At 39.2% G+C, this 12,161-nt stretch overlaps 1 protein-coding gene across 1 annotated transcript in view; it reads left to right on the top strand.

Moving 5' to 3' along the window:
* Positions 1-11,953: 11,953 nt before the first annotated feature.
* Positions 11,954-12,161, top strand: part of LOC149782767 (uncharacterized) — a 37,137-nt gene continuing 36,929 nt past the window's right edge. Inside the window, exon 1 of the mRNA XM_089934262.1 lies at positions 11,954-12,063. Coding sequence (XP_089790388.1) covers positions 12,052-12,063 — 12 coding nt within the window. The 5' untranslated portion in view covers positions 11,954-12,051. The remainder of the gene's footprint in view (positions 12,064-12,161) is intronic.

Below are 12,161 nucleotides of genomic sequence, written 5' to 3'. Positions count from 1 at the left end.
GATTGGGTCTGATCCTTAGTCTTTGACAGAGGAGACAGGATGATATTTGATACATTGGGATTATTGCATCGTCATAATGATGAGTGGCATGACAAAAAAAATTCAGCTTCGACTTGAACAGGCGCAAGACTCTTGGAGCATCATTTTGTTTCTTTCTTTTTTCTCTATGTTTTTAATGATCAAAAACGTCTAAGTCTTGGACGGTTCTTCTTTTCTTGGTCATTCTAGCTCTAGGGGTTTGAAGTCCTCTGGAAGGTATTTTTCGTCGTCTCTTTCTGCCTTGTCCTTGCTATGGAGTCAGGGAAGCAGGAGTGCCTGAATCGGCAGCATCCATGGCATTTATAGAGTTTCTCATCGGTCCAAAATGTCTTTGCCTATTTGAAGCAAGACATTTTTGCCTGCTCTCAAGAAAGCTTCTTTGGGGCTTCGATTGTCAATGATGACTTTTTAGAGGAAGTCTTTGCCGTGCGTCAATGCAGAATCTTTCAAAGCGTGCAATCCTCGTGTCATCATCGGTTTCAAAACTGGTGCCACCGAACGAAAGGCCGATTTAAGCATATCTCATAAACCATGTTCTCGCTGTCTAGCGACGCTTCGGTACAGGGAATACATGAATTACAACTTGTTAGAGAATCGTTTTCTAAAATGGAGTTTTACCGTGACTTTCCCTTTGGAGAATGGAATATTTTGTCCCAGATCTCCCGTTATAGCAATGTTGACAGTATCAAAATACGACCTAATGACAGGTAAATAGTGAGGATGTACAAATTTGCGGTGGACATGATATGTGTTTCCACCTTCCTGGCCATTGGTCGTGGTAGAATTCACTTTGATATGCATTTCTTCTTGCAACTGGACGTTCAGGATTTTGGCCTGGAAGGTGTTTTGAGATTCAGAGATGTTTCTGATTTGTGTAGGGTAAATCATTTCCACCAAAGCCACTTCACAATGGGCTTCATGATCGAACTGGATGGCCTGATGTAATTTGGCCGCGTAACTACACAAAGTAGTTTTGGAAACACATTTTTGGAACTGTCACTGGGTAACGTTAAGTAAAATTGGCTGTTGTTGTTCATAATTTCAGAGTTCTGCTGCTGCTCGATGGGTCACTCGAAATCATAGGAGTGTCTAAAAGGGGACTGCTGTTGTGGTTATTGTTGGAGTGGTGACTGACGTTGAACACAAGACTCCCGTTGTTTCCGTTTGAGGAGTATTTCAGGGAAGGATTGGAGAGAATGTAAACAATGCAACTGCTCAGTAAAATGGTCCACAATTGTTTGTCTCCATGTTGCAAGCTCGAATTGACAATGACCGCACCGATGACACAATGAGCCACAAATATTTGGCAGAAAAGGTCGATTTTCCTTTAGGCACACGTTCTCCACACCACAAACACAACAGTTACTTTTGTAGATTTTGCAGAGAAGAACTCGATGAAGGAGTGGTCACTGCGGTGTTACCGGTTGAGGCTGTGTTGAAGGGCATGATGGTCACTTCTTTTTATAGTCGATGACTTGCAATGACGTACCAACTAGGCGCTCAAAAACAGTCACTTCGTTGTCGGGAGTCACTTGTGGGGCGGGGGGGGGGGCACATCCGATGTTCCGATGGGAAGATTGGTTGTACGCTTGGATTAGGTGAGGTAAAATGTCGATGTATTTGAGAGTATGTTGATGCGTAAAATATTTTCACATGCGTTCTTTCAAGGTACGTTGAAAATGTTCCACGATGCTGGCTTTGGTTTCTGGATTTTGGAAAGCTTGGTTCAGAAATTCGGTGCCTTTGTCGGTTTGCCATCAAAGTGGGTGACGACCACTTTGTTTTAACACCTGTATGAGGGCTCGTACCAACTAACTGCTCGATTTGGAAGTCAATGGTACGACCCAGGCTAATTTAGAAAAGACGTCGATGGCACAAAACAAATATCTGTAGCCACGAATTTAGGTGGTCAAATGAGAGACATCGGCTAAATCAGCTTGTCATTGATAATCGATGCCATCCACGCGGGTGAGAGTTCTGGAAATTTTTTGTCGAATGGGTTTGTGTAAATAGTACGTGGCTTTCTTGTAATCATCGTAGCACCTGAGGTAAACGGAGACTTTTTAGACCGGTATTTGGCAGCACGATACAATTTCTGAACTCCTCCGTAACATGCAGAAGGGGCTGGATCGTAGTAAATGTTGACTAACACCTTCTCCATTTTTAATAAGTCACCCACTCTTCGCTGATGCTACTTTGGATTGAGCGAAATGGTGGTTTGGAAACGGCTTTACGTTTCCGATGTGCCACGGGAGTATAAGTTTAGGGTAGTGGTGGCAGTGGTGGTGGTGGTGGTAATGGGATGGCTTTGGTCTTCTGGTTTCTCTTCTGTCTTTTTGACTTCTGTCGAAGGAGGAGTTGACATCATCTTTTTAACCCAATCTTTAAGCTCTTATTGGGGAGTGGGGGAAAGGGTCAACAAGGACTCTGAGATCTTACTAGGAATGGGAACTGCTGACGGTGTTTGAAAGATTTTTCGTACCTCTTCTTCCTCAGGCATTCGTGGTACTGCGTCCGTCATGACCACTGGGGGGTGGGGTGACGGCGGTGATGGTGGTGATGGACTTTTCATCAGGGTCTTAAAATCTTTCAGAGTTGGAAGAACTGTTTCGTCTAAAGCTCTCTGGTGAAAGAGTTGCAGTCGTAGCAACAGTTGACCATACCTTTGCGATTTTTCTGTTTCGGACAAATCGTTGCGATCCATCAACGATTGCAATTCGTGTTGTAACTGGGACATCACGGTCAAATAAGGATTGGGAGGCAAATGCGGGGTCCGTTGTTCTTGCAAATGATAGTATTCTATCCATCTTTTGTAAGGCACTAGAGCCAGGTTTCGTCCTTCCATCGGATTTCAATGGTCACGTCTGAGAGTTTTGGACTCCAGAGGTCCCTTTTATCTTCTTGTTCCTTTTTTCATCTTGCTCCCATGAGTTCTCCTAGCATGGTTCCCAATACTCCTTTCAGCAAGGGTCCTAACAACATGGGCAAAATTCATCTGCTTTGTACCAACATGTTCTCCTTTTGACGGATGGGTATTTTATTTTGGACCATTTGGAAAAGAACGTGTCAATGCTTGGCTATGCATTCTTTCTGTTGTGGAGACAAAGGTACTGTGCCTTTCGGGATATTCAGGCAACATTCTCACATCGTATCGACGACGTCTTTGGAGGCTGTTTAAATGAGTTCTTTTCGCATGGGTGAAGGAACTTTGGACAGGACAGGCAACATGTTCCAATGTTGAGGAGGAAGTGCTTTCCTTTTCTTTCTTTTTTAGCCATAGAGTGGTGTGCACTTCGTTTAGGGGACATCTTCAGGATCAAAGAAACCCTGATCCCCATCCTTTACCGCAGGTCTTTTTTATACTGGATTGCGTCGCCACTAATTGTCTTTACGTCGTATCAACTTAATACAGGCATTACACGTTGTGCATAAGTTCGCAACGGACTAAATCGGGACAGTTATTGCTTGGACAAATCTAATAAACCCTGTAACATGCCCGATCTTTCTTGGACTTTGTTTTTGGGGGCAGGTACTATATGAGCGGCTACCACTGCAGCTGAAATGGAAGAGGGTGTCACCGCTGGAAGAGAAATTCTTGGTGACGCGGGCTTCCATTTTATTCATCAAATAAGGAAGAACGGGTGTCAAAATGGGCTTGGCTGATATCACTAGCAACGGTGAAGTGGAAGAACCTGAGGCTACTGGAGACTGTTTCACCGTCGCTGTAGGTCGTGGTCTCTTGCGGGATGAAGCTGTTTTCTGAGGTCTTTTCTGGGGGCCTTTCTTTTTCTTTCTCTTTTTCTGAAGGCTTTTTCTATTTCTGTTGCTGTGACCTGGTCCTGCCACCACTGCTCTTTTTCTTCTTCTTGGTCTCTTTGGCTTTCTTGGGAGTCACGTTTTTCTTGGGGAGGACTTTGGGGGCATTGGGATTCCATTTTAAGAGGAAGTTAATGATGACACCTCCTAGAGAACCGCTACCTCCTGATTTCAAAACGATTTGCTTTTTGGTTTGAGTGTCGATGCGGGAATCAGACAGTTGCGTCAAGGTTACTTTGTTTCTCCCAGAAACGCGTTTGGCTTGATGTGCAATGTGAATGACGCCTTGTTGTAACTGACGTGCTGTCTCATCGTAAACCATCGAAAGACTTCACTGGAACTGGCTTCTAAGACATGAACACATATTTGTGGATTGCTTTTTTGCGAGTGACGCCGTACAAGGCACGAATCAATTTGACGGGAAGATGAGACTGAAGGGACGTCATGTTGACGCTGTGTGAGACAGACCAAAAGTGTCTGAGGTTTTTATAGATTTTTGTTGTCGTCGTTGGTAAGTGAACGACAGGCCCTCCAACGTCTCACCAGTGGTGAAACAAATGTGTACGAAATCGCAAATAATCGAGGTAGTAGGTTTTACATCCACGAGTAAATATGCATGTGGGGTTTGAGTGGCATCGTCGTACGCATGAGTTAGCCAAGGCGTTCCTAACTGTTTGGCTAAGACTTTCACTAGCGATTGATCTGTAGGGATTTTAAACAAGACAACGTAGTGAGCATTGCATCTGTTGGTACGATGGGCTTTACTTTGTTGAAACAAATTGGGGGTGAATGACGCTGGCTTTGCGATGATGACCTTTGCGCGTAAACCAAAATTTAATTTCTTCTTCGTCTTCTCCTAACATGTCGTCGAAGATGACCAGATGGGATTGACTGTAGTCAGACACGATCCCGTCGTCTTCGCCAGGAATGCCTTCCACAAACACGATGGAATCGCCTTGACTTTCTCGCAAGAGACTGTACGCCGATTGCCACTCTTTCTAAACCACACGATCCGTTGAGGTGAATGATCAATCAAATGATGTTTATTCTCAATAAAACGTTTGAAAAAAAAATCAGTTTTGCCTAAACCGCTAGGTCTGGCAATTAACATGGTAAAGGATGGCGAAGATACAATGCCTCCCAACAAGCACGATCAAAGTGTTCGTCGATGAATTTGAAAATGGATGAAGAGGGAGCATTGACGGCAGATGTAACCATAGTTCAGGGAATATCACTTTTGACGCGAAGACATACAAGACGCGAGGTTTTATACCTTTTAAGGACATTTCCCCTTTCCTTTCTGTGTGATTAGTATATTCTGGGTTTATTTGTTTTCTTCTTTTCGTTTGAAGATAGAATATACTGGGTTTCTATGCATGCGCGTACGTTTGTGCGGGTAGTAGAGTGTGTGTTTGTGTGGCTAGATGATGTTGTGTTTGCATGCGTTCGAGTTTGTTTGTGTGGATAATAGAGTGTGTGTTTGCATGTGTGCGCGTACATTGTGTGAATAGTATATTTGGGTTTGTGTGAATATTAGACTGTGTGTTTGGTTTTATTTCCTTTCCTATGTGTGGATAGTATATTTTGGGTTCGGCTTTTGTTCTTCCCTCTGTGGTGTATGTGTGAGTGTATGTGTGTGTGTATGTGTATGTGTGTGTGTTTATGTGTGTGTATTTGTGTTTTTGTATGCGTTCGCGTACGTTTGTGTTGATTTGATATTGGGATTTTCATAGTAAATATTGGTTCAATTTTAATAGTAGATATTGTGTTTTTTCTCCTTCCCTCTGTTGTTTGTGTGTGTATATTTGTGTGTTTGTATGCATGCGCGTACGTCTGTGTGGATAGTAGAGTGTGTGTTCTCGTACGTTTGTGTGGATAGCAGATATTGGGGTTTGTATGCGTACGCGTACATTTGTGTGGATAGTAGATATGTTATGTTTGTATGCGTTCGCGTATGTTTGTGTGGATACTAAATTGTGTGTATGTATGGGTGCGCGTACGTTTGCGTGGATAGTAGCTATTGGGGATTTTTTATAGTAAATATTGGGGTATTTTTATAGTAGATATTGGATTTTTTTCCCTTCTCTTCTGTGTGGATAGTAGAGTGTGTGTTAATATGCGTGCGCATACGTTTGTGTGGATAGTATATATTGGGTTTTTATGCGTGCGTGTACGTTTGTGTGGATAGTAGATTGTGTGTTTGTATGCGTGGGCGTACGTTTGTGTGGATAACAGATACTGGTTTTTTTATAGTAAATATTGGGGTATATTTTATAGTAGTTATAGGGTTTTTACCCTTCCCTGAGGTGTGCATAGTAAAGTGTGTGTTTGTATGCGTGCGCGTAAGGTTGTGTGGATAGTAAATATTGAGGTGTTTGATAGTAAATATTGGGGTATTTTTGATAGTAGATTTTGGGTTTTTTCTCCTTCCTTCCGTGCTCTTTGTGTGTATTTGTTTGTATGCGTTCGCGTACGCTTGTGTGGATTGTAGATATTCGGTTTTCCCTCTTCTCTTCTGTTTGGATAGTATATTTGGGGTTTGTTTTTTCCTCCTCCCGTGGTGTGTGTGTGTGTGTGTGTGTGCGTATGTTGTGTGTGTATGTAGTGGTCTTTGCCTCTGTAAAACTCCCTTTATCCCTATCAAATACATTTCACCTACCTACATACCTACAGTAGCTCATATTCAGGTCAGCTACTTGCAACACTGTCATCATTATTCCCCTAGTGTTCAGTACAGAGACGTCAATCAAGCTGGAAATTTTGAGACTATAAATATAGACTTGGGTTTTTCCACAGGTTATAGCTATAAATAGATACTATTGTTTTTAAACAGAAACGTCACATAAGTTGAGGCTATAGATAGATAGTGGGTTTTCCAAAAAAATTTCCCACAAGTTACAGTTATAACAGTGGGATTTCATTGGAATTTCAACACGTTATAGCTATAAATATATACATGAGTGTTTATCCACGATAGTCACACAAGTTGAGACTATAAATAGTTACTTTGTTTACTCATTTTAGTATAAACCAATGTAATCTAATGGTCGGGGATATGTTTAGTCTCCTTTAAATTCTGGGACAATTTTGTCATTTTAGCGTTACTTTTAGTCACATCCATTCTGGCGTTGGCATTTTCCTTGATTATAACTATTTATAGCATCATTACAATTATGCAAATTTATGAGCACCGCTAACATAATTTCAGGTCGAGGTAACGTTTTATATATAAATCTCGGGCTTGTATTAATATATGTCTGTTTCTGTCTCTGTTGTGTTTGACCCTCTAATCATTATTGTCCCTAGATGGGCTCTACTTATAAAATTTCCCTATTGTCCCCAGACAGTCCCAACCTATGTTAAACTTTCCTGAGTCCCACCCGTCTTGAATTCCCCATGTTAATTGCCCCTATACCTTACCAGTGTGCTTTTCCTGATATGTATCAAACTATGTCGATGTGTTATATTTTATAGGTTACTGCATTTGTATGGGAAAAGTATGAACGAGCTTTTTGGATGGAATACTGCACGAACTTGTGAGTGCATTATATCCTTCCGACAAAACGAGTTCATATTTTCCCATACAAATGCAGTAACCTTTTTATTATATGCTCATTTTTTTAATTCTACCTAAGGTTTAATTATATAAACAAAACACACTACAAGAAACAACGTAAATGAAAGAATGCCGTATTCCAAACTAAATACACAAGCGCAGATTTGTCATTACACAATGACATCATTATTAATGCGCACATAACACCGCCTAGATAAATTTGAACTTAGTCGCGAGCTCGACATAACTTTCGAAAGAAAACGGCGTGTCTAGTTAAAATTGAAATTTGCAGTCATATTGTTAATGAATGCGCATTGCAACAACTGTTCCATTTGATCTGGAATGAATATATTTTGGTATTTTGTTTGGATTCGACGAAAGTTTGTGATTTTGGACTGGATTCATCTGTGGAAATTATACATGAAATACATCGGATTGAAGTGGCGCGGGAGAAGCGTGTTTACGTCTGCAAATGTGTCTGTTTCTGTCATTGAATGTTTGAAATCATAATGTGAGAAAAATATGAAGTCTTTCAATTGCAATTATCAAAAAGACGCTATGGAATTTAATGTTTATTTCATTTTGAGTGCAATAAGGACGATGCAATTGCACTTATCTTTGAAATTACAGCAGAATTTCGAAATGTGTAATCCAGATCGAAAACCGATGACATGGCTCATGTAATTCGGATTTGCAGAATTAAGAAAATACATTTTGAGGAAATTCAGGATGTAAAACTGTAAGTATATTTTATTTTGCCATTCTTATCACCAGCTAAATAAAAGAGTATATGCCTTGTCACTTGTATGTTATTTGTAAGGACCTAATCTTCCGTCTTTTATATAATGTAGCTAGCCTAAATCCGAAACATTGTATCAACGCGGAATGTGCCAAAACGGCTGGGTTTTCCTTTTGCAGTCCACGAAACATTTTTTAGTTCATTCAGAAACAAATTTAAACAACCACAACGTAAAGAGCCTCTTACGCGAGTGTACATGATTTGTGTACAAATCAAAAGTGCTGGCGTCTGAGTCCATTGTTTGTTTACAAAAGAAAGTAGTTCCTTTATTCACGTGAATGCTATATGTGTATTGTCGCGCGCGTTCAGTATCGGGGATTCTGACAATGTAAAGTAAACGGGGAAAAAAATGAGCATATAATAAATATCTATATCTCTCCTGTTTTGGTCTCTCTCTAGAGTAGCGCGTATTCACATCAGCCACTTGTAACATTGTTGCCACTGTTCCGCCCAATTATGGTCAGCCCCTTGTTACATTGTTGTGCTATTGTTTATTTGTAACTCTCATATTTTGCACATGCATTATATCTCGTCTTTCAGTCACAGTTTTTAAACTTATATCGATCAAAATATAACATTTCATCTGATCGATATTTGTCCCTTTTTGAATTATGTATTTTGTTTTACAATGAGGTCTGCCTGCGTGGTAGAAATGACCATCTGTCCTTCAGTAATGAAACAGGTCTTGATGGAAATTGCTTATACTTTTTCAATAATGAGATGTGTATTGATATAAATTACCAATTGTCTGTCAAGAATAAAACGGGTCTTAAAATAAATTGCTAATAAACTTTCAATAATTACCTGTGTATTGATAGAAATTGGGAACTGTATTTCAATAATGAAATGGGTCTTGTATTCTTTATTAAGGTAAGTTATAGGTGTTATTCACCACCTCTCTATAGAATGAAGGACACAACAAGAAAAATAATGTAAACAAAAACTCGAAAAGAAAGAAAAGAAAAACAATTACACGCGATGCGTTTTCTAGTGTTAGGGTCCCTTTCTGTACGTAGTGAAAGACATATAGTAAAAGATAAAATAAATGAATGGAACCATTTGCTGATCGTACGAAAACTGGCGTGTATTAGACTAACACACACACACACACACTTGCACGCACACACATGTTGTTGCATTTATGAGTATATTATGGTATATGTAAATTACTCTCTATCAGTTCTTAGAATTATGTGGTAGAGCACTCTGCTCGATTGCCACTAAGTGTGTCTGCTGTCTGGGCTCGAGTCACAATTATTTTTTGCTATATAATATCTACATTTGTTTCTCAGTACTGAACTTTTCACTGTGTCCAAATCATAATGGATCACATCTTATTATGAAATAACGTCAAAGAGAAATTCACGGTTAATTTCTTTTCATAGATTATCGGGCATTTCGTTTGTAGAGGCTTGACTGTAAACAAAGCAGCGTGCAATGGATCACAGATTCCACTTCCGAATCAGCACCAATGCCTCATTATTCACCGTGTACTGTCGCTGAAATACAAACAGACTACGACACCATAGTGCTCAAATTCTAAAGAATGAACGCTTACCTTTTGGTCGATACCAAGAATGCCTAAACCTAACTATTGCATCACCATCAAAATTGAGACGGAAAAAAAAATGCTCTAAAATAGACTGGTACTATATTCGTACTGACACGTAAATAATAATTGTGACCCAAATCTATCTAGCGATTTACAATCCAACTTTGGATATTATACCTACGCCGACCAGCTCCGCGGACACGCATGTATGTTAAGGGTCTATCAAAACAGCTTAAAACACTTGGCCCCTTTAGGTGGTTTCTTATGATGACTTGCTAAAGTCAGGTTAGAATATGCATTGACTGTAATTTGAACTAAGTAAAAAAAATTATATTAATGTGTTAATATGTGTTTTTGCAAAGCGTAAAATTGCCCATGCTCACTGATGCTCTTCATTTGTCACATCAGACTCAGACGTGCGTAGTTTTTCCACGTTCGTCCATTTCGGAGGCCGATAAAGCTTTCTTATGGTCCGCAATTCCATAATATCTAAATAGAAGTGACTAGTTCTGAAAACCACCAGAAATAATTCAATTGATTTTAGAAATGCGAAGCAGGGTCATTCACACTATTTGTATTCTTGGGCTAAAAGTAAGGTGGCGCTTTACAATTTCGTATGTTGGTTAGGGTTAGATTTTAAAAGAAATATAATTTCCCGGTTTTCATCACTGGTTATACTGGCTATTTAAAAAGACTAAGGGAGGCAACTCATGAAATCCAATAGATGTCACTAGGACAAAGCAATAAAATATCTGCTCGATCCGCCAAGATGTAGATAGGGTTAACATATCAGAACATTGGCTAGCGAAGATATTGGAAAGATGGATGATGCATTTTTGTAGCAGTCTAAAAGAGATGAAAAATAATCACGTTCATATCCTTGGATTTTACTTTTTTCATATGCAGAGGAATAGCGACCTAGGAAGTATATGCTGGCATAAACGCGAAAATAAGATAGCAAAGGCTTGCAAAATCAAAAAACTAAAATTTGAAATAAGCACATTTTCTGGCAATCACATGTAAAGGTGATCATTTCTTTATTTAATATGGAAGAGTACATTTATTTTGATAGCAGGTGTCTTACGGTTTACAAGTACCAAAAAGATGAGACAACTTAACGTAAACAAGAGACCGGTTACTAGAAACACCGAAATACACTGAAAAACCGAAATACACCGGAATACACACCGAAATACACATGCATTTACATATTCTCTATGTATATATCGGCTTCCACACACAAATTATTATTTGTTTTTGTTTAAATTATAATATAAAGCAAAATAAAATATAATTTAAGTGATTTTGATACGAATTATTTACTTTTTCCTTGTTATGGCACGCGTGAATTGGTCGTACTTTATTGATGACGATTGATCGTTCCGAATCGAATTTAATCTCCGTTACGGATAGGTCTGTCGAATCGAGTACGACCGAGTGACATCATTACATGAATAGTGTTATAAGTAGGAAAAAATTAAATAATTCGTATCAAAATCATATAAATCATATTTTATTTTGCTTTATATTATTATTCAAACAAAAAAATTAATAATTTGTGTGTGGAAACCGATATATACAAACAGAACAGGTAAATACATGTGTATTTCGGTGCGTATTTCGGTGTATTTCGGGTTTTCAGTGAATTTCGGTGTTTCAAGTAACCCCAAGAGACCGCTCCGGTGGCCTTGTGATTAGAGCGTACTCATCACATGCGGTATGTCGTGGATTCGAACTCCGGCAAAGTCGTACCAAAGACTTGTAAAAATGTTACTTACAGCTGCCTCGCTTGGCGCTCAGCATTACGAGATTAGTGTTAGGACTGATCGGCTTGGCGTCAGGATAATGTGACTGGGTGGGACATGATGATAAATGTCTCCGGCATGATGCCCCAGTACTAGACATCACTATAAACTGCCACACTGCATTCATTGTAGCAATATGACTGAAAAAGTGTTAAAGCTACTTAAAAATCCAAATATCACACACACACACACACACACGCGCGCAACTAAGAATAAAGGTTATTAATTTCATTTTCATTTTAGTAGTTTTTACGATTACTTTCTGTAATTTCCAAATTTCCGGTTATCGGTGGAATGTCGAAAATATGATCTCTTTGTCTTTTACATCACAACATATGCATGAACGTTATGTTTACAACATAAGTAATTACAAGAGAATACAAGAAACGTAACCTGATTATACAACAAATCAAAAGTTAACTCAATATGTGTGTATGCCTATTGTGGGACACAAGGAAGTTGATACATACGGCAAATCAACAATATGGCGGATAAGGTAAGATTAACGTTTTCTCGGTGACTTCTTTACCATAATACAACCAAGTTAATTATGTTCATTTTTAGTTGTAGCCTATGTCAGTTTATGTTTAAGAC

The sequence above is a fragment of the Sinohyriopsis cumingii genome, chromosome 15, assembly GCF_028554795.1.
Source record: "Sinohyriopsis cumingii isolate HCF-2022 chromosome 15, ASM2855479v2, whole genome shotgun sequence".
NCBI lineage: Eukaryota > Metazoa > Mollusca > Bivalvia > Unionida > Unionidae > Sinohyriopsis > Sinohyriopsis cumingii.
Note: the sequence above shows the minus strand (reverse complement) of the source record. Positions and strands in the feature narration are given on the sequence as shown.